This window comes from Rattus norvegicus, chromosome 9 (assembly GCF_021556685.1).
Source record: "Rattus norvegicus strain SHRSP/BbbUtx chromosome 9, alternate assembly SHRSP_T2T, whole genome shotgun sequence".
NCBI lineage: Eukaryota > Metazoa > Chordata > Mammalia > Rodentia > Muridae > Rattus > Rattus norvegicus.
The window spans coordinates 25,460,414-25,483,640 of NC_141542.1; the positions used below are offsets into that span (position 1 = coordinate 25,460,414).

Here is a 23,227-nt window from a genome sequence, read left to right on the forward strand (position 1 = left end):
GCCTGGGGCACCTGGAAGCTCCAGAGGTGATGGCCCCGGGTAGGTCATAGTGGGCCTTTAGGCCCGAAGAAGCCGCCCCGGCCTCCGCGGGCCCTGAGAGGGGACTGACTGGCCTGAGAGGAGCCGAGAGCTCCGCACCACGTGCCTCCCGGTGTCGCGCCTCCCGGTGTTGTCTGCCCCACGGAGTGGGCACACGTGTCCTTCCCACCCCGCAGCTCGACCGCGCCGGAGCCGGGCCTCAGGGCACGCGGAGCTCGTGGGTGAGCGCGGGGCCTGAGCGGGCGGGGCGCTCGCGTTATATTTGGCGCCGGCAGCAGCGCGTGTGCCTGGGCGAGTTTTCCTTCCGCGGGTGCCCGCAGCCGGGGCGCCGCCGCCCAAGCTGACTCCTCTCTCTCCCTCTCCGACCCCGGCAGGGCCCAGAGGTGATTCTGTCCGCACGATGTCCTCCTTCCTGGAGACGAGCTCTTCGCAGGCGCCACGTCGCGAACAAAAAGAGAAAAGAAAAAAAAGAAAAGAAAAATCAGAAGAAGCTGACAGAGAAGGGGGCGATAACGGCGTTGGGGGTCACCTCGGCCACGGGAGGGCGCGCTAAGACAGTGGCGGGGTTTCCAACGGCGACTCCACCCTGCAGTTTCCAGGGAAGAAGCTCAGGCTAGTCCTGCCAGGGAACCTGGAGGCCTGGCGCCCGCGCGGACCCCTAGCCCGACCTCCGGTCTCCTCCCCAGGGACAGCAAGCAGCAAGCAGCGCTGGCTGCAACTTAAGAGCAGCATCATCAAGGTAGGTAGGAGACCCACGTCCCTCCTTAGGCTCCTTCTGGGCCCCCCTACCCCCGCCCTGGGAAAGCAGTGGCAGAAGGAGGCAATGCAAAGTGAGCCCACTGGGTAGGGGAAGGGAGGGTTCAGGAATGTATGGAGAGCTGAAGCAGGGATTGGAAAGCCTATGGCATTGGGAAAGAGTGGAGAGGTGCTTTGGAGTGTGCATGAGAGCTGTGCTCTGACATCCCCAGAGCAACTTGGGGCTGTCACACCTCTCCAGATGACTTGGAATTAAATGACCTGTACCTGCCAGGGCAGGACAGGCTTTTCACAGGCAGCTTAGCCTGGTGGCACATCCCTGTAATGTTTCCATTGTATGTTAAAGGACGGGGATCATGGGAAAATATTTCCTTAAAACCTCAGGCAATAAATGTATTATTTAATAGATTTCTTCTGATCTACTTTGTAATTGGTTGCCCCTTGCAAGAGATTGTATTTGGAGGATGTAAAATACCCTCCTTCAATTACTTGGAAAAAGGGAACATAAACAGAGATTTCCTCTTTTTTAGCCTCCAAAGCTCTGAGAGATTACAGTTCTGCATAATTTAATTCTTTCCTGCCTGCTATGAGCAGCCCTCCAGATCAGCAAGTTCCTTTGGAATGGTTTTGCTTGTTTTTGTTTATTTTCCATGGTGCTGATTAGAAAGCCACGAATTGTTTTGTGAATTTTAAATTTCAAGAGGTGACACCCAGAGTTGATGGTGGTTTCCTTCAAACACTGCAGTGTAGTTGCAGCATAAAAAAATACTTCTTGTGACAAGAAGTGGAAAAAAAAAGTTGATGAGCTAAGAAAAGTAGAGCATTGAGCCAGATCAACCATTTGGCTTCCTCAAATATGGAGCAAGCATGGAATGTGGCTTTTTCGGAATCAAGGGGGTTTTTAGGACTGGGCAGTGAATGCTGTCTGGGGCTAACCCGTCCCTTTTGTGGCTGACAACCCTTAGGAGAAGGTCAGAATGTGCCAACAGCACAGAGTGGGCACTGGTGGTGTTTGAACTCAGAAGTGCTCAGGAACTGTGAAAGTTTCTCTGTTATCACCCTGGAGATATCTAGTGAAATAGACCACTGTGATGCTGTGTAAGAGGCCATTGTGAGGGCTGGAGAGATGGCTCAGTGGGTAAGAGCACCAAGTGTTCTTCCAGACGTCCTGAGTTCAAATGCCCGCGACCACATGGTGGCTCACAACCATCTGTAATGAGTACTGATGCCCTCTTCTGGTGTGTCTGAAGACAGCTGCATTGTCTGACATATAAATAAATAAATCTTACAAAAGATTGTCATCTACTGCAGTTTAATGTGGACGGCACACAGTTGAAGGGCTTAAAGATCAAGTACATTGCCTGTCTTTAAAGATCAAGTGTATCACCTAACTTTCAAACCAAGAAATGTAGTGTCTTTTTTTGCTGCTTGTGTAGCTTTTAGTGATGTATCTTTTCTCCTAGTACGTCCTTTGTTTCCATATTAGTTGTTTTCAAGTATATATGATTATCGCTCCTATTTGCAGAGCTATTCAATATTTTCATTGGTTAAATATTTGTGGTGAATTTGCACTGTGATATCAGTAAAATGCTATGTGAAAATTTTAGAGAATATACCGGTTTGGGTAATTTTAATAACCTTTCCCCTCAAGTGGTGGCCTGTTTTCATATTGAAAAGAGTGGAATTCATTACCATCCATAGCAGGATTGATAGGGAAGCAAAATGGACAGTGACAGTTCTGTTCTCTTTGACAGTTGTGGGAGCCAAGAAAGAAGTGTGACTTGCTTTTTGTGACTTACAAAATCAAGACTGAGTATCATTACTGTAGAAGCCCATGGAAAAAATGATGAAGTTTTCAGAAATCACCAGTTAAAGAAATGGTGGTTTTGCTTATATTGAATTCTGAGTTTCAAAGTTATGTTTCATTTTTCTTTATTCCTTACTGAGGCTTTTTATTAAGTTTTTATTCACCATTACACCCTTAGATGCACAGTGCTAGGATTGTAGTAGGTGCTCAATAAATCACTGACCATTGGGGAGGAGGAATGATAAGAAAGTATGTATTTTCTGTAAGTTCTGTTAGTTTTGGGAACAGGTGGTTTTAGGCTTACCAGTCAAAGTTTGGTATCTTGTCCAATATAAGACAACTTGACAGAACCCCCTTTCTGGCCATTATGTTCAACTTATTTTTCTCTTAATCATTCTTGAAAATCATGGAAGTAGTGTGGAAAATTGATTGTACCTGCAGTATAGCAAAAGAGGCCAGTCTAGATAGGTAAGCAGTTATGTTTGTCCATGAGGTGATGTCTTAAAACATCTAGATTTTAGGATTTTAGTGTTGTGTTTTCTAAACATACATCGTACAGCAAACGGATAACATCGTAATAGAATAAAGGAATCTTTTGATTTAGCACCAAATTCCATAAAGCAATGACTACTACACAGCTCTCTTGGCCATATGAATAGCAGAAATTATATTTCACTTTTTTAAAGAAATAGCAAAAGTACTAAAGGTTGAAAAAAGCCCATTGGAAAAGGTCCCTGTGGTGTTTCTCTTTGGTTTCTTGTCCTCTTTCTAGAGGACAACTTTAAGAAGTCAGGGCAGTCAGGTGGTCAGTGTGGTCAGGCAGTCATGAGCAGATGGTTAAGCGATGTGCTAGGGCCCCATAGGCCAGTGAGCCTCACTGAAGAGCAGAGGCTAGCCAGTGAGCCAGTCTGAAGAACAGAGGCTAGCCAGTGAGCCTGAATGAAGAGCAGAGGCTGGCCAGTGAGCCAGTCTGAAGAACAGAGGCTAGCCAGTGAGCCAGTCTGAAGAGCAGAGGCTAGCCAGTGAGCCTGACTGAAGAGCAGAGGCTACCCAGTGAACCTGACTGAAGAGCAGAGGCTAGCCAGTGAGCCTGACTGAAGAGCAGAGGCTAGCCAGTGAGCCTGACTGAAGAGCAGAGGCTACCCAGTGAGCCTGAATGCAGAGCAGAGGCTAGCCAGTGAGCCTGACTGAAGAGCAGAGGCTAGCCAGTGAGCCTGACTGAAGAGCAGAGGCTACCCAGTGAGCCTGACTGAAGAGCAGAGGCTAGCCAGTGAGCCTGACTGAAGAGCAGAGGCTAGCCAGTGAGTCTGAATGAAGAGCAGAGGCTAGCCAGTGAGCCTGACTGAAGAGCAGAGGCTAGCCACTGAGCCTGACTGAAGAGCACAGGCTAGCCAGGGAGCCAGGCTGAAGGCTGAAGAGCAGTGATTTTAACCTTTATTTCTAAGTTCTTCAGTTTTCCTAAAAGACAAAAGTTTGCCTCCATAAAGTATGGCTTAAAAAGTTCTCCTTGCTCTCTTCTTCTTATCTCCTTTCCTCTTGCTCTTATGACACAATAATTTCCTTACTCTCAATGCCTTACTCTCAACGCTATGCCTTTACTTCTAAGTTCTTGAGTTCTGTTCTCTTCAGCTCAGTTCTGTCTAAAAAGCTTCTCTCTCTTTGTCCTCAGCATTTGTATATCTTTCTGAACACAGCATCACATGGTGAAAAGTTCACCACAAGTTTGCACAGGAATTCAAATCATAAGTTGGATAATCAGTTTACGACAGAGAATGTTTACATGCACATCCATGAAGAGTAATCAACAGGATAAACCATCATCATCTGTCACTAGCTCTGCACGTTCATGGAGAGTTAAAAGCTGTAATTTTTATGAGAAAAGAATAAGGAACATTACCTATAGGCAAATCCAGTCAATTATGTTAAGTCCTTGTACCTATAGTAAATCATTAGTTCACTTTTTATGAACTTTGGTTAATTGGTTTATACCCTCTTAGGATGGGCTATAATTTGTAGATGCCTGCTTGGTATTGCAGAAGCGATTCACTCATGACTCTTTAAGAATGGCAGGGTTCTCAATGCAATTTTGATTACCAGAGAAACATAATAGCAGTCCTATTTTAAAAACTTAAAATTACTAATCTAATTTTAGGAATTCTTATAGAACCATCATTAAGAATTAAGAAATCATCTATTTGTCTGTACATCATCACGCCAAGACAATACATCTTCGTTGCTCTGTGGTGATCTGCTCAAAAGAGTGGGGTAAAGAGCATGACAAATACAGAGGCAGATGCTTGCAGCCAACCATTTGGCTGAGAGCAGGGTCCCCAATGGAGGAGTAAGAGAAAGGATTGAGGGAGCTGAAGGGGTGTACAGCCCCATAAGAACAACAATAAGAAACACCCAGAGCTCCCAGGACTGAAACCACCATCCAAAGAGTACACATGGACAGACTCATGGCTACAGCTGCACATGTAGAAGAGGATGGCCTTCTTGGGCACAAATGGGAGGAGAAGCCCTTGGTCTTGTCAAGGCTTGATGCCCCAGTGTAGGGGAAACCAGAACAGGGAGGCAGGTAGGCCTGGGTGGTTGGGTGGGTGGTAACACCCTCATAGTAGAAGGGGGAGGAGGTATTATAAGGGGTTTTGTGGATGGGAAACCAGGAAAAGGGATAACATTTGAAATGTAACAAAAGCCCTCTCTGGGGATGGACAGCAGATAAGGTGCTCTGAGCCCCTACTTCCCTGATGCCTCCCTTTGATCGCAACTGTGGTGCATGGTGTCAGCCTGGGGCTCTCCATGGGCTGCTGCTGGCACTGGTCCTGGTGTTCAGGGCCAAGAGTATGATGAGCAAGGAGCACATGGTTTGTCTCGATTCAGAGCAGGGCGAGTGGCCACCAGATGACAAGCACAGCATCCTGTACGATCATGAGGTCTTCCTGGGCAAGGAGGACTCCAAGACCTTTGATAGCTAAGCCTGGACGAGAGCAGGAGAGGCTGGGGAAAATTGTTGATCCAATTGACAGTGATGGACGTGGCCTTGTTACTACTGAGGACCTGAAAGTTTGGATCAAACAGGTACAAAAAAGATACATCTACCATAATGTGGCTAAACCCTGGAAGGATTATGATAGGGACATATTTGTAAAATCTCCTGGGAAAAATACAAGCAGGCCACCTATGGCTACTACCTGGGACACCTTGTTGATTTCCAAGACGGCTGTGATGATCACAACTTTAAAAAGATGCCTCCACGAGATGAGAGGAGGTTTAAGGCCTTGACCGTGACCTGACAGCTACTCAGGTCGGGTTCATTGCTTTTCTGCACTAAGAGGATTTAGAACATATGAAGGAGATTGTAGTTCTGGAAACCCTGGAGGATATCGACAAGAACGGGGATGGTTATGTGGACCAGGATAAGTACATTGTGGACATCTTTTTCTCATTAGGACAATTGCCCTAAGACAGACTGGGTTTTGTCTGGGGAGCAGTTCAATGATTTCCCAGATCTGAACAAGGATGGGAAGCTGGACTAGGATGAGATTCACCACTGGATCCTCCCTCAGAACTATGACCATGCACAGGCTGAAGCCCAGCATCTGGTGTATGAGTCAGACAAAAACAAGCATGAGATGCTGTCCATGGAGTAGATTCTAGACAACTGGACCTTGTTTGTGGGAAGCATGCCACCAATGATGAGGAAGATCTTACCAAAAATCATGATGAATTTTGAAAGAAACTCATCCTCATGTGGCCAACGGTCACAGGCTTCCTGCGGATGTTCTGGGTTATTGCTGTATTTGTCAAGTATATAGCAGTTGTGTCCCTAAACAATGAGAAACCTTTCTAAAAAAATCATAAATTGCACCAAACAATAATAGTAGGAGATTTAAATACCCTACTTTCATCAATGGACATATCAGGGAAACAGAAATTAAACAGAGACATAGAAAGACTAACAGAAGTTATGAAACAAATGGATTTAACATATATTTTTAGAACATTCCACCCTTAAACAAAAGGATATAACTTCTTCTCAGCATCTCATGGTACCTTCTCCAAAATTGACCATATTATCGGTCACAAAAGAAGCCTCAACATGTACAGGAAGATAGAAATAATCCCATGCATCCTTTCAAAAAACCACGGACTAAGGCTGCTGATCAATAACAACAAATAAGACAGAAAGCCCACATATACGTGGGAGTTGAAGTCAATGACAACTTGGTCATTGGAGACATAAGAAAGAAATTAAAGATTTCTTAGAATTTAATGAAAATGAAGATACAACATACCCAAACTTACGGGACACAATAAAAGCAGCGCTAAGAGGAAAACTCATAGCTCTGAGTGCCTGCAAAAAGAAACAAGAGAGAGCATATCTCAGCAGCTTGACAGCACACCTCAAAGCTCTAGAAAACAATTAAATAAACCCTAGAGGAGTAGAAGGCAGGAAATAATCAAACTCAGGGCTGAAATCAAACAAGAAGAAACAAAACCGAGTATCAAAAGAATCAGCAAACCGAGGAACTGGTTCTTTGAGAAAAACAACAAGATAAATAAACACTTAGCCATACTAACCAGAGGTCACAGAGAATATATCCAAATTAATAAAATCAGCAATAAAAGGGAGACATAACAACAAATTCTGAAGAAATTAAAAAGATCATCAGATCCTACTACAAAAACATATATTCAACAAAACTGGAAAATGTGGAGGAAATGGACAATTTTCTATACAGATACCAGGTACCACAGTGAAATCAGGAACAAATAAACCATCTAAACAACCCCATAACTCATAAAGAAATAGAAACTGTTATTAAACATCTCCCATCCTAAAGGAGCCCAGAACCAGATGGATTTAGTGCAGAATTCTATCAGACCTTCATAGAAGAATTCATACCAATACTGCCCAAATTATTCCGCAAAATAGAAACAGACAGAGCACTACCAAATTCCTTCTATAAAGCCACAATTACTCTTATACCTAAACAACACAAAGATACAACAAAGATAGAATAATTCAGACCCATTTGATTTATGAATATTGATGAAAAAAATGCTCAATAAAATTCTTGCAAACTGAGTCCAAGAACACATCCAAAGAATCATCCATCATGATCAAGTAGGCCTCATGGCAAGGATGCAGGGATGGTTTAATATACAGAAATCCATCAACAAAATTCACCATATAAACAAACTCAAAGGAAAAAAACCCACATGATCATTTCATTAGATGCTGAGAAATCATTTGACAAAATTCAGTACCCTTTCATTAATACAGTCCTGGAAAGATCAGGAATTCAAGGCCCATATCTAAATATAGGAAAATGCAAAATACATCAAACCAGTAGCTAATATCAAACTAAACTGAGAAAATTGAAGGAATCCCACTAAAATCAGTGACTAGACAAGGCTGCCCACTCTTTCCTTACTTTTTCAATATGGTACTTAAAGTCCTAGCCATAGCAATCAAACAATGAAAGTAGGTCAAAGGGATAAAAATTAGAAGGGATGAAGTCAAAACACTGATATTTGAAGATGATATGATAGTCTACTTAGGCAACACCAAAATTCAACCAGAGAACTACTTAACCTGATCAACAACTTCAGCAAACTGTCCGAGTATAAAATTAACCCAAACAATTCAGTAGTCTTCCTCTACTCAAAGGGTAAACAGGCTGAGAAAGAAATTAGGGAAATGGCACCCTTCACAATAGTCCCAAATAATATAAAATAACTTGCTGTTACTTGAACCAAGCAAGTAAAAAATCTGTATGACAAAAACTTCAAATCTCTGAAGAAATTGAAGAAGGTCTCAGAAGATGGAAAGATCTCCCATGCTCATAGATTGGCAGGATGAATATGGTAAAAAATGACCATTTTGCCAAAGGCAATCTACAGATTCAATGCCATCACCAACAATATTCCTACTCAATTCTTTATAAAGGTAGAAAGTGCAATTTGCCGTCATTTGGTATAACATAAAACCCAGGATAGCAAAACTATACTCAACAATAAAAGACCTTCTGGGGGAATCACCATCTCTGACCTCAAGCAGTATTACAGAGCAATAGTTTGTATGGTATTGGCATACAGACAGGCAGCTCAGTGGAAGATAATTGAAGACACAGAAAAGAACCCACACACCTATGGTCATTTGAACTTTGACAAAGGAGTTAAAACATCCAATTGAAGTAACATAGCATTTTTAACAAATGGTGCTGGATCAAGTGGAGGTAAGCGTGTAGGAGAATGCAAGTTGACCCATTCTTATTGCCCTGGACAAAGATTAAGTCCAAGTGGATCAAGGACCTCCACATCAAACCAGATACACTGAATGTAATAGATAAAAAGTAGGGAAGAGTCTCGAAGACATGAGCACTAAGGAGATATGGAGGCCAAATCTAAAGCAGAGACTGAAGGAAAAGCCATTCAGAGTCTGCCCCACATGTGGCCCATATATATACAGCCACCAAAACAAGGTAAGATTGATGAAGCTAAAAAGTGCTTACTGAAAGGGACTGGATATGCATCTCCCCTGAGAGACACATCCAGGGCATGTCAAATAAAGAGGTCAGTGCTGGCAGTAAACTACTGAACTGAGAACAGGACGCCCTTTATGGGAATTAGAAGAAGGATTCAAAGAGCTGAAGGGCTTGCAACCCCATAAGAACAGCAATGCCAACCAAATAAACCACTAGCAAAAGACTATACGTGGACTGACCCAGGGGTCCAACTGCATATGTAGAAGAGAATAGCCTTGATGGGGCACCTGTGGAAGTGGAAGCCCTTGTTCTTAACAAGGTTGGACCCTCAGTGCAGGGGAATGTCCGGGAAGGGGTTTCAAGGGGCGTGGATTGGGGGACCGTACATATTTGGAAGGGTCCCGGGAGGGTGGCTTATGGACCAAAAACTGGGAAAGGGAATAAGGTTTGAAATGTAAATAAAAAGTATATATCTATTAAAACCAAAATTTTAAAAAATGATAATAATAGTAAGAAATAATCAAGAAAAAAAGAAAATGTGAATAAGAAAGAAATTTTAGGACTTGGAAAAAGATGAATGCCAGGTATTTGAAAAACTGTATGACCATGGTAAACACTTTAATATATGTGAGAAATTTTTTACATGTTACTGAATTACATCTTTTTTTTAAATAGTGAATGGAAATACAGTCCCTTCCTGGGTGTGAGGCTGGGTATCCAGATATAGTGGAATTCATTATTTGTTGAGTCCTGAACCTTTGAGTCTGCTTCTAACACAGCTTATGCCAAGGAAACTAGGCGAAGGTGATATCTAAGCCATTGACTATCTGGACTATCTGGACTAACAATCACATGTGAAATTCCCCCTTGTAAATGGGACGAGCGGAATAAAAGATACCTTTAAGGATTTAAAAAAAATGAAATGTACCCAAAAAATCCAATAAAAAAGTTTCAAATAAAAATAACTTAGGAAATTCAAAATACTGCGGTGCCATTCCACAATCATGATGTGTTTCTTCTGTGATAGCTTACAGGTTAATTTACTTCTCTATGACTGTTTTCTTATTTGAAAGTAAGTAATGGCATCATCTGTGGAGTGATGGTGAGAACAAAAGCTTTGCCTAACTTGAATAATCGATCCCTCCTGAGCATGTGCTTAACATTCTAAGCACAGGGAAATTTCCTGAGGGGATTAAAAAACAAAATCCAAACATGAAACAGGAACAACAATGATTTAAAAACATTCTGCACGCTGGGTATGAAGGCATGTTACAACTTTAATCAGCTTTGTAGGTATTTCTAATAAACATCCCAAGAAACAAAAATCCCATCACAGTCCTTGCAGTTGCATCCAACAAAGAGAGAGCTGTGAGGTAGTGCGTGCTGCTTCTTTCCCCAGATACCCCTGGGCCTCAGGCCTGCATCCAGTGACCTGGACCTAAGAGCAGCCAGGTTGAAATTCCTGCTGCCATGGCAGGATTCTGCAGGAACATTTCCCTTTGACAACAAGGAACCTGTGTGGAGGAGACCTCTTGGTGAGTCCTCATGGACTCTACATGTCCTATTCTACAGGGAGAAGCCCTGCCAGGTCTTTGGCAAGGCCAGCCAGTTGTTTGGGTAAGTCTCTGGTCCTGTGGCAGAGGGCTAGGAATGGCAGAAAGAATGGCAGCTCCACTGAGAGCAAAGGTTAACCCTTCTAGGCCTATGACCTCCTAATTAATTTATCTTTTCACCTGATGCCCTATTCACATTTTCGTACTATCATACAACTGTGATCTTGATGAGCAGCTGGGCTCTTGTTTTCTTAATCAGTTCTTTGTTGTCACAGACGTTTTTAACTTACTCCAACCCATGAGACTTATTCATACCTTCTGTATGCAGTAGGACCTTTGGTGGGCCTGTCATCTCAAAAATAGAAGGTTCAGTAATCCAAAAGATTGGACTCCAATTTACCTCAGGCCAGGTAAGAAGTCAGCCACCATTAGTAAAAGAGCAAGGGAAAAATTACATAGGAAAAACAAGTGGCTTAATTAGAAGAGATCCTCAACTTCTAAGGGGTGCACATCTGCACCCCTCTCTTCTGAGCTTTGTAAAGTGATGTTGTATAACTCTAGATGGTAGTAAAAGGCAGAGCTCTTCCCAAGAAGGTCAAACATGATTTTCACTCTTACATCTGTGAGGTGGGGTGGCATTATAGCACACATTCAGGTAGAATTATAACACCAAGGATAAGAAGACAGAATCCATATATCACAATGCCAAATAGACTCCCTCCTCAACTTATGGACCCATTAAAATTGAGGTTCAACCTGAACTGAGGCCATTCCACTCCCTTCCCATCCTCCTGATTCTTATGTTTAGTAGGAGTAAAGGATCATGGTGCAGCCCCCAATATTCTCATGACTAGACTTGCCTATTCAGGACGAATGATATTGGAGAAGTGATGGCTATATAGTTACAAGCTCCAAGTTGACATTTGCTCACTGACGTCCAATTTAATTGTCTTGTTATATTTGAGAAAGGGATGATACCCTACTTAATATATAAAAGGGAAAGAAATTTATTATTTTATATATGCCCTGTAGTTGGTCTCTATGTTCCCAAGAAAAAGGAGTTTTTATTGCAAAAAAAATAGGATTATAGACCATTGATTTTGTGAAATACATGGATATGTAATTGGAAACAATGTCAGCTGTCAAGGACTGCACACTAATCAACTATTTCTCGGTTTTATACACTCAGAGGTATAGAAGAAACATATTGGCCTCCACAAAAAGGGAAAAGCTTAAGAATCGAAATGTATGTCACATGCATTGTCTCGGCTAGTAGATTTACTTTTAAGAAAAAACTGCCCCCTCCTTGGCCCCTAGAGATTTGGGTGCTAAGAAAAATCTGTTCTCCAATTCAGGGTTGTAAGCAACTCTCCCCAGCAAAAGCATTGTTGACTTCTAATGAAGCAGAGAGACATATCTAGCTTTGAAACAGAGGTTGCCAAATGGTATTCCCAGTGATACATGGGAGACTGGAGGAAAGGGTCCACACAGAAATTCATCACTTTGTGGAGAGCTGGTTAGTAGGTAGGCCATAGAACTTTCCAGTGACATCATCAGTAAGCCCTTCACTGGACACTCTATTGTATCTAAGAGATCCCTAGAATCTTCAGTGATGTCACCAGTGTTGTGGTGAAACCAACTGCCTTTGGGATATTACTTCAGTTCCCTTTGGGTTCACAAGCAGGCATGTTTCGCCAGCTGCTCAGGCTATTTCGGAAGGAAAGGGGAGATCAAGGAGAGACCACACCAGGTCAGAGGGAAGCTGACCCCCTCTCTAGTGAAACAGGAAGGAGGAAATCATTCTGTGGAAGGCTTGGTGAGTCCTGGGCAGAGTTGGGGAACATCCTCAAGGAGGTAGGTTTGAGATGTGCCTTCTAAGGCTAGGCCTTACAAGCAGGAGCCTTGGGATTTCTCAAAGGCAAACCAAGAGTCAGGAGTTCCTAATCTTTAATTTGAGAGAAAGCCAGAAAGTGGTGCCTTCAGTGTCTTTTCTTGAAGCTTTTTAAATGTGAGTGTCAATGAATGGCAGCAGGAGGCACTGTGAGATTAACAATGTGACCATCCATGGTTGGGAGTTGAAGCACTTCATCCTCTAGATTACTGTAGGTGACATAAGTCTCTGATGGCGAGAACAAGGAAGGATGCACCCCTAGTCATGAATTGAGTTCTCAGACACTTTGGGCTGAAACACAGATGATTAGAGCTTGATGGTGCTAAGCATTATGAACTCCAGGGTTAACTGCACCACATCTGATATGAGGGAACAATGTCCCAGATGTTTATGAATCAGTCAGGTTATACTGTTCAGGGTGAGGGGTCCTGTAATAGTGAGTATGGCACGTGTATGGCATTAGAGGTTGGGAAGAGGGACATAGCTTAAAAATCCACCTTTAAGAAAGCTTTTCTGCTCTTCCAGGGATTCACCCAGTCTCTACTATTTCCCCTTCCTGAAACTCCTTTTTGGATTCAGAATGATCTTTTCTGCCCATGGGCCATCAAATATGCAAATTCACTTGGGTTTATCTATCTACAGGTTTTGGTAGGAAGGCATCATCCCAAAATGTCTTCAGTAAGCAAGAGGAGCTTCTAATGAAACTGGAGGAACTCAAATTTGAAATCCAGAAGTGTCAATTCGAGAGGGATGAACTTTACCAAATCCTGGACCTTTATATCTATGATGATTGGGACCACAGGTAGTCATTATGCCCAGTAACCTGTTCACAGTCTTGTGCTCTCTTTCTGCTAACCCGATATTTCCTCATAGCACGAGAGAGTTTCAACTCTCATCCTGGATTTTAAGGAGATTTGGCAGGCATTTGCTTGTGAGATAAGCTAGGTGCTGTGTGTTTAGGGTCAACCTCTTTTGTACTTGACCCCAAGCCTCTTGGATTAGCGTTGGTTCTGTCAGCAGCTGGAAGGACCTGGTCACACTTGCTGCAACTGTGTGTGTGAATGAAATGCCTGCACGTCATCACTCTTTCCTCTGATTTTGTTCTCTATACACTGATTCTATGGCACCTCCATGCATGTAGTTGACATTCTAAATGTGTTTGGATATGGGTTGGTATGTGTGTATGTGGCAGTATATGTGGTGTTTACTCAGGATCAGGACGTCTGGGACCTTTGATGGGGTCTGAGGATTTGTTTGATCAACACTTTGCAGGTCATGATAGTGATGAGTACGTGGAGGCCCACACTGATCAACAGAGCACTTTGCTCCTTCTGTATACCTTGGTGGCACCCAGGACTCTCCTGAGGGGAGGAGGTGCTATAAATCCTCATCCCTGTCAAACATAGTTATGCCCACTGGGAATTCATGTAACGATAGAAACCAAGGATTGAGTATACCTGCTTTCAAAACAAGAGAAATGTCATCACAGCTTTCTCTTGGGCCCAAAGCTGTGGCACAGACTGGAGGAATCTTCTTCCTGAACTAGTCAATTCCATCATGCTCACCTGGCCAGCTCTTGAAGGTCAGGTCCCTCCAATTGGTACCGTGGCTCTGTTCTCCTGTGCCCAGGATAATAAGGTTAATCAGTACAACTACTTCAAAGGAGCAAGTATGTGCTATATACTGGGTTTAAGTAATTGAGAGAACAGTCTGATTTCACCTAATTTTTTTTACCTGCTTTGATCGTTAGTTTTTTATTTTTTTAACTATCCAGTGATGGTTTATTGTGACCTAGAAAGGGTCACTGTGGGAATAAATTCTTGACAGTTCTTATTCCAAACAGGCAGGTCTCAGGCTCTGCCCACTCCTATATAATAAGTCTTTGCAGAACCATATCTCCCCAGGCTTCTAAGGAGTCCTTATTTCAAAACAAAATTTGCTTATTTACATGGAAATATTTTCTGTGGATTGAGTCTCACTGTTGGGTTTCGGTCTGGTTTTTGAATTTGCCAATTTCTTCCCTTCTACCATTTCTTGAATTTGAACTTTTTTATTATATATTTTTTATTTACATTTCTCCTAATTCTGAAATCGTGAGTTCAAAACATTATTTGTTCCTTTGGCCATGACCTAACCCAGGCTGGATGTCGAATTGCCAGTCCTTCAATCCGAACATGAGATGAGAATGATGGCTATGCAAATGATGACCAACTCAATAAGTGATGCCATGGAGAGGTACAAGGAGCTCATACAAGTGAACAGTTCCTACCGGTGAGTCGCTGACAGAGATGAGAATCCAGCACTAGGCAGGGAATGCTTCTGTCCTGTATGACTTTAACAAAAGTCAGGGCTCTGGTTCCAAGGTGTCTGACTCTTAACAAGAAGCCTGCCTCCTGGCAAGAGTCTTGGATTTGTAGCTCTTGGACTCAGTTGTCGTACATGTGAAGGGTGTAGAAGACCCTCCAATTGTTATTTCCCCCGTTAAGGATCCTCTAGATAGAAAAGGTTTGCACCATGATGGGAATATCAATCAATTCTGAATCTCTAGGACTCTGATAGGAGATTTAAAGATCTGTGATCCATGAGAAACACATGGAAAGATTGTACAGCTATTGGGTCGTCAGCTACCCCTCAGAGGGGCTTTCCCCACAACGTGAAGATGGTTTCACCATACCATGGACATACGAGCTCCCTTATGGACCATGTCTTCTTCCTTGATTTATATACACCATCTTAGTGTCAGGATTTTCAGAAGTACTTTGATTCATGTGGAATGTGGATTCTGGATTTGACCTCCTCTAATTGGTGCTAACTTGTATAGTGTGGCTCTATTCTGGGGATTTCTGAGGATGAGGACCCTTGAAGGGATGATTGGACTTGCAGGAGTGACAGGCAAATAGAAGCTGGCTGGGATTTACCATTTTTTGTTTGTGGTTCAGCATCAGGCACTCCCAGCTCCTGCGTGAACAAGCTCAATTGAAGAACAATATACAGATTTTGCTGAATGAGAAGAGAGAACTGCTGGTGGAGCAGACTGAACTGCCAGCATCCTCTGTGGAGACAAAGAGGTTCTGTGAAGAGGCCAGAATGAACATCTGTGACCCCAGAGCCAAGCAACAGCAGGTAGGGTTAGGGCTCAGGGTCAGGTTGTCCTCAGGTCTTACCATAACTATAGACAAACCAATGTAACTGTCTATTGACTGATCCATGACTGTCCTAGGTCTCATCCAAGTGTTCATTCATGTGATGGTTTACAAGGCTTTCTGTGGAGATAGCCCCTTTTAAAGAAACTGCATGTTTGGAAATCAAATGCTCCTGCTCTTCGAGAATCTGCACTTCATTAAGGGAGATAAGTTGATCACACAGCACAGCACTACATGCCATTGTGTATGGAGGGTGCTATGTGGGAGCCCCTCTTTAGACTAGAACAGGGCTTTGAGGGATGAAGCAAAAGCCTGGAGCTCATTTCTTTTACAGGGATCGTGTGAGACTCAAGAAGTAAGTAGTTTTCAAGGAGGAGAGCCTGCTGGAAATGCCAAAGAAATGGTTCTCATTGTCATTTGTGGTGGCTTTTGTTCTTCCTCCCCTCATGTCCTTGTATATGAAGATGGTGACTTAATGCTTCATAAATCTTGGGTAACTACAGAGCCTGTGTATCACCATGTCAGTCCTGTCTTATTTGAGTGCTCCTGGAGAGTTCATAACTGGGCCTTACAACCTGAAGCTGGTTAGAAGAGCAAGGATGTGGAAAAGGTTTCTCAAAGGCTGAGGGTTTGCATGAGAGACTTGAGACTTCAAGAACACAGTTATCCGTATGTACCCCCAATTCTCACCAAGAAAGGTGCATTTCTGTGCTGACCTGCATCTTAGGGAGCATGTGGGGAGGCCAGTTCATGACATGCAGTTTTGTCCAGTCATTATCTAACTTAGTCCTTTAAGCCTAGGTCTCGCAGCAAACATGAAGCTTCCTGTTTTGTGCTGGCCAGCAGTCTTTGCATCATTTGTCCAGTTCCAAGTGGAGCCCCCTCTCTCATTTGTCTCAACACATTCTTAAACCATTCAGCTATTTTAAAAATAAGGATTAGATTTCTTCACTTTACCTGAACAGAGTTATCCCCCGGGGAAGATTCTGGAATGTCTTCTTGGCTTCACCATGATCTTGCATGGAATCCTAGAGTGCCACCCTCTGCTGACATTGCTTTGCTGACTATATCATGGGCACTGCATTCTTTCAGGATAGATTCCCTCTCAATATTGTATACAGTGCTGCATTTCAGAAAATTCACTGTATGTTATTTATTTAGCCTTTTTCTGACTGAAACTGAGGTTGTTTTAATATCACAGGAACTCTAATGTGATGAAATGTTCCTGGTAACTGACCATGAGTTACTGTCTTCTCTGATGCTTCCAAAGTCTTCTATGAAGGAAACAGGGTAGTTTTAGTGAGGGGCCTATGATGAGTCAGCATAGAGCTCGATGGAGTCTTTTCCTAGAAATCTCTCTCTTGGGGATTTGATGTTGTGTTGTTTAGGCTATCTGTGCAGAACATGTCACTTACTTGTCAGACCAGCAAGTATCTGCATAGAAAGGTTTCCTGAAGTGGAAATGAGTACAGGCCAGGGCAGCACAGCCTGCTTGAGTCTAAGAGACTTGTACACAGCATTGTTCCCACTAATTCCTCACTCAACAGGAAATGTGCTGCATAAGAGCAAAGTTTTCATTTGTGCATGCGAGTGTGTATCTGTGTGTCTGTGTTTGTGTGTGTGTTTGTGTGTGTGTGTGTGTGTGTGTGGTGTGTGTGTGTATGTGTGTGTGTGTGTGTGTGTGTGTTTGCAGTAGTGAACGTGTGTTTCCCTCTATTTCCAAGTTTCATGAGAAAAGTACTCTAAGCATTCACTTTACATCCATGAAACATGAAATAGAGCTGCCCAGTCATTTGGCATCTCCATCTAGCTCTGTACAGCAAAAGGACACTTAAATTACTAATTTATTATATTTCCAAAAATTTCAGAACAGAATTATCTTGTGAAGTCTGGGGGAGGAGTGGAAATATGTTCAAGTGAGTCGTGTTTTACAGGGGTAACAAATGGTACAAGCCTAGAGCTTGCAGGTCCCTTTTTGTTATGGTGTAGAAGCAGGACAATAAAATCCTTTACATATGCAACCCCCAAAAAGAGGACACAAAAACACCTGTAAAGTTAGATTTTCAAGTGATTAGGGGCAAAACTACTGATCTGCATTGAAATCCTTTGGAGCACATCAAAGGAATGGAGTACTGGGAGGTAAGGGCAAGGCTTCTCTAGAAAAATCCATGAGTTTATGTTGCTTCTCTGTTCTTTGTGAATTGTGAAAGCCCACTGGAAGGTTATGTCACTCACTGTGTCTTCTCCAAGGTTGCTTTCCACATTGCCTGCTACCATTTCTTTCGAGCTACCTTGGCACACTACAACTTCCCCTGGGAGTTTGGCTTGGATTTTATTCATTGAGAATTTGAGTTGCTTGGAATTGTATCGTCATCCAGAAAAAGTCCCATAGCTATGCTGTGGTGCAAGAACAGGGCAGTTTCAGGAACCCCTTTAGGTGCACAGTTAATCCAAAGCGCTCCTCTATGTTATCTGTGTAGCATTCTGCAAGTGCTGTCGATCAACATCATTTTCTCTCAGTTAGTTTCAGCCTCAATGGTTTAGGAGAAATGATGAGCTTCAAATGGGTCTGACAGTGTAAGAACAGGTAGCCCTATGAGAAGCCATGTTCAGAAAGTGGAACAGAAGTTTTAGTTAACACAGTGATTCCACAACAAGGAGTAGGTATTGCCATTGCAACTAGAGAGCATCAATGTTGTAGTGGTCCCAGAGTAACCTTGAAGGAGAATCTATCCAGACGTCCATCAGCCAAGGAGTGAAAGTGTACCATACGATGGAGCCCTTCCATAGTTTCTGATTCAGTGTGAGATAATCCATGCAAGCTTTTACTTACTTATTCAAATTATCTGTGGAACAATCACATTACGGGGAGAAAATTTGTTGATTTGGATCCAGGTTATGGAGATTTCCTGTGATTCTAGCTTTGGGCATGAAGTCACTCAGGCTATGGTAAAGACAGCTCCGATTAGAAGAAGTTGCACACTTTGGGGAAAGTCTGAAAGAGTGAACAAGAACAAGAGTCTAGTCCACCACCAATATATGATCCTTTGCTGAGCAACAAGACAGCTCTACACAGCCTTTGGGACTTGCTAAGCCAGATTGTTAATGGAGAAAGAACCCTGAGTCTATGACGGTTTATGGGAGGACAGCACATCACTGACTGAGCTGTCTATAGGCTCTGGCCACTATGTACATATCCCACTCAACATTTTTTTTTATGCCTCCGGCGAATCCTGGGGAATCTTTACATTAAGCATTAATGTTCAGGTAGGAACACAGGCTGGAAGAAGCCATTTGAATATCCTTCCCTATATAAATACCCTTTTTGGGTGGATGACCACCCCACCTGGATTTCAGCCTCAGGCAGTTAAAGAGCTACTCAGAGTATTGTTCTGGTACAGTTCATGTGAATTTTACCCATGAAACAATATATATGATCCTCTGGATTTCTTGCTATGTTCTACTCCTTTCTTCCTGTGATCTCTCCGGAAAGATCTGAGGACATTTTCTCTTCTGTCCTCTCACAAATTGCCTTACACTACCCATAGACTTATAGGGGTGCTATTCTGTTTCTACATCACAAGCACCTTTAATGTCCATGTGTACGCTGGGAAGATTTGCATGGAGCACATTCTCAGTGATTACAGGATCTATGCAATTCCCATGGATTTGATGTGAGATGGCTTCTCTGTGTATTTGCAGATACAGTGGTTACAAATGGAAACTAGACGGGTTCCTTCAGTGCTAACATAATAAGAAATTTCACCTCAATTCTGGGCATGTTCTCCAGAAGGAATCCACATGGTATTCTAGGTTGCTCATACCTCTCTTGAACTCAGATTCAGACCCAGCTACAATATTATTATTCAATGTCATATACCTGGACCAGTGGGGAAAAATGCTCATTTTTCTCTTAATCCCAGCACAGTGCATAGTCCACAGTTCAAATTCTAGCAGTGTTAAAAGCTGAGATATAAATCCAAGCGTAGGTACTCTATGTCACTTGGGGATGCAGGGACTGACCTCAGCTGACAGGTCATGCTGGATTGTCCAACTGAATAGAGCTGATGTAAGAAGGAGAGCTAAATTGACAACCACTCACTAAATCTTTATTCCCTTGCTCTGCTAGGTCTGAAATTCTCCAGCAGAAACTCGAACATGACACGGAACAGGACAAGATCTCCCTTGGAGAGAAGAGCTACATGAGGAAAACTAAGTGTGCACAGCAAATACACCACTATTGCGTCTCATCTGTAGTGTCCATAGCAATTGTGGACTGCATTTTCCTCCTTTAGTTTAACTTCTTTGGATTGAATAGGCCGTACTTTCACTTCAGCCTCTCCAACAAGTGTGCACTTTTTGAGGGACTCATAGAAGTGCTGATGCACATCAATCAAGAGCTGCTGGTCATCCAGAAAGACTGTGCACGTGTAAATTTGTACTTGTCCTGATGGATCATCCAGAAGAGTTTCGTGCAGATCAGTTCACAATATTGGAAAGACTTTGTGACAAAGTCTGTAATATCATTTATACTCAGTATTGGTAGGCTTTTTCCTTAATACCCCCACTCCAACAAAACAGACCTACTTCCACTCCTCTCGAAAAGATTGTTACCATCACTAACTGCTTGTCTACTATGTCTCCAAGGCAAGCCACAGGCTATAAGTCTATTCTGCAAAAGGAGCAGCAAAAAATGCTTAGCGCAATTCTTCTATTTAAAGTTTGGTTAATTTTTAATTGTTTTGGTTATTTGGTTTTCCTTCTATTCATTTGAAGATTTATTATTTATCTGTTGTTGTTTTGTTCATTTGCTTTTCTATTTTGATAAGGATATAGACTGTATATATTGACTACCTGCATCTGGTTATTATCAAGTAAATTGGATGTATTCTGGTCAATAAAGGAGTAATCTCAAACTCTTCACTCTTAAGAACCTTCTTTATTGATCATTAGTGTCAACATCTGAAGGCCCACAGCTATCAGGGAGGGATGGATCTGTGAATTCTCATGGGGACTGGGCATCAAATCACTTCCCAGTCAGACTGAGATTCACAGGCATTTATACAGTCACTGTGCACTGTGTTTCCAACTCTGAATTTCAACTTCATCATGCATAAATTACCCACTGTGTATGCTTGCTGTCAAATATATAGTTACCTCTAAATTATACTCTGTCGATGACAGTTTTGACCAAATTAATAGGATAAACATTAATTTTTCTGTAACACCTCCCAGGACATATAAACATGGTATAAGGGAGTTTAAAGCCATCGGGAATCCTGAACCCAAATCCCGGGGCAGAAAATGCTGAACACCCAGGAATGCAGATAATCCTGAGACCACAGGAAAGAAAGCCACTTCTGACCAGCTCTGCCCACATCTCTGGTCCAATATTAATCTGCATGGTGCCTCTGGAAACAGGAATAGAAAGCAGTCAGTGGCAGGAACCTACTTGGTCCAGACTGGACCCAGAACCTACCTGGAACCTGAGCATATTTGAAGAAAACCATAGGCATACAATTCTCTGTTTCCTGACTGTGGCTTATTTTGATTCAAAGCTCAAAATACCATTTTGTTGTTGTTGATTTTTAGTTGGATATTTTTCATTTCGAATTCAAATGTTATTCCTTCCTTGTTTTCCAGAAATAAGTCTGAATACCATCGCCCTCCACCTCTGCTATAAAAGTATTCCCTTCACCAGCCATCCACTTTCCCACCTAGGCAGGACCAAGGGCTGTTCATTCCATTTGTGCCCAAGAAGACCATCCTCTGATACACATGCAGATGAGGCCATGGCACAGTCCCTGTATAGTGGTTGGGTACTGGTTTAGTCTCTGGGAACTCTGCTTGGCAGGCATGGTTGTCCTTATGGGGTTGCAAGTCCCTTCAGCTCTTTCAATCTTTCTGTACTTCCTCCAACTGAGGTCCGGTTCTCAATTCAATGGTTTGCTGCTAGCATTCACCACTGTATTTGACATGATCTGGATGTGCCTCTCAGGAGACATCTATATCCAGTTCCTATCAGCCTGCACTTCTTAGCTTCATCCACCTTATCTAGTTTGAAGGCTGTATATGTATAGGCCACATGTGGGGTAGACTCTGAATGGACATTCCTCTAGGCTCTGTTCTAAACTTTGCATCCCTATCCCTTCAATAGGGATTCTTCTTCTCCTTTAAAGGAAGGAGTGAAGAATCAGCATTTTGGTCATACTTCCTGAATTTCATTTGGTCTGTGAATCTTGGAGAATTTGAGCATTTGGGCTAATATCCACTTATCAATGAGTGCATACCATGTGTGTATTTCTGTCCTTGGGTTAACTCACTCACGAGGATATGTTTTAGTTCGTTCTCTTTGTCTATGAATTTCATGAAGTCATTGTTTTTTATATATCTGTAGTAGTCCATTGTGTAGATGTACCACACTTTCTGTTTCCATTCCTCTGTTGAAGGGCATCTGGGATCTTTTCATTTTCTGACTATTATAAATAAGGCTGCTATGAACATGGTGGAGCATGTGCCCTGTTGTATGTTGGAGCATCATTTGGGTATATGTGCAAGAGAAGTATAGCTGGGTCCTCAGCTAGTGCAATGTCTAATTTTCTGAGGAACCTCCAGACTGATATCCAGAATGGTTGTACCAGTCTGCAATCTCACCAACAATGGAGGAGTGTACCTCTTTTTCACATCTGCAAAAGCATCTTCTGTCACCTGAGTGTTTTATCTTAGCTGTTCAGACTGGTGTGAGGTGGAATCTCAGGGTTGTTTTGATTTGCATTTCCCACATAACTAAAGATGTTGAACATTTCTTTTGGTGCTTCTCAGCCACTCCATATTCCTCAGCTATGAATTCTTTGTTTAGCTCTGAACTGCAATTTTTAATAGGGTTATTAGTCTCCCTGCAGTCCAACTTCATGAGTTCTTTGTATATTTTGGATATTAGCCCTCTATCAGTTGTAGGAGTAGTAAAGGTCTTTTCCCAGTCTGTTGGTTGCTGTTTTGTCCTAACCACAGTGTCCTTTGTCTTACAGAAGCTTTGTAGCTTTATGACGTCCCATTTGTCTATTCTTGATCTTAGAGCATAAGCCATTCGTGTTTTGTTCAGGAAATTTTTCCCAGTGTCCATGTCTTCAAGATTCTTCCCCGCTTTTGCTTCTATTAGTTTGAGTGATCTGGTTTGATGTAGAGGTCCTTGATCCACCTGGACTTAAGCTTTACACAGGGCAATAAGATGGGGATGATTTGTACTCCTCCATATGCTGACCTCCATTTGAACCAGCACCCTTTGCTAAAAATGCTATCCTTTTCCCACTGGATGCTTTTGTCTCCTTTGTCAAAAATCAAGGGACCATAGGTGTGCTGGTTCATTTCTGGGTCTGCAGATCTATTCCACTGGTCTATCTTCCTGTCTCTATACCAATACCATACAGTTTTATCACTAATGCTCTGTAAACTGCTTGAGTTCAGGGATGGTGATTCCCAGGGAAGTCCTTTTATTGTTGAGGATAGTTTTAGCTATCCTGCGTTACTTGTTATTCCAAATGAAT

The 23,227-nt window shown here is 42.5% G+C and overlaps 2 protein-coding genes across 5 annotated transcripts in view; both read left to right on the forward strand.

The window, feature by feature from the left end:
- The window catches only part of LOC134480541 (uncharacterized), a 176,920-nt gene that overhangs the window by 6,698 nt on the left and 146,995 nt on the right, over positions 1 to 23,227 (forward strand). The window lies entirely within an intron of this gene.
- LOC148003598 (disks large homolog 5-like) lies at positions 284 to 20,611 on the forward strand. Of its 4 annotated transcripts, XM_087568935.1 has the most exons (6): positions 638 to 778; positions 10,496 to 10,713; positions 13,183 to 13,342; positions 14,680 to 14,811; positions 15,480 to 15,663; positions 19,813 to 20,599. In XM_087568935.1, the coding sequence occupies exons 2-6, from the start codon at positions 10,653 to 10,655 to the stop codon at positions 19,816 to 19,818; spliced, it is 543 nt and encodes a 180-aa protein (XP_087425061.1). In that variant the 5' UTR covers positions 638 to 778; positions 10,496 to 10,652; the 3' UTR covers positions 19,819 to 20,599. The 4 variants fall into 4 exon arrangements, with proteins under 4 accessions (XP_087425062.1, XP_087425061.1, XP_087425063.1 ...); XM_087568936.1 differs by lacking the exon at positions 10,496 to 10,713 and having other exon boundaries at positions 284 to 778; positions 19,813 to 20,611; XM_087568937.1 differs by lacking the exon at positions 10,496 to 10,713 and having other exon boundaries at positions 650 to 778; positions 15,486 to 15,663.

Bases quoted from the DNA above. Each gene is read 5' to 3' on its own strand.
- LOC148003598 (XM_087568938.1), top strand. From the start codon at position 12,336: ATGTTTCGCCAGCTGCTCAGGCTATTTCGGAAGGAAAGGGGAGATCAA. The intron at 13,343-14,679 runs GTAGTCATTATG...GACCTAACCCAG, and splicing joins TATGATGATTGGGACCACAG to GCTGGATGTCGAATTGCCAG. The intron at 14,812-15,479 runs GTGAGTCGCTGA...TTTGTGGTTCAG, and splicing joins CAAGTGAACAGTTCCTACCG to CATCAGGCACTCCCAGCTCC.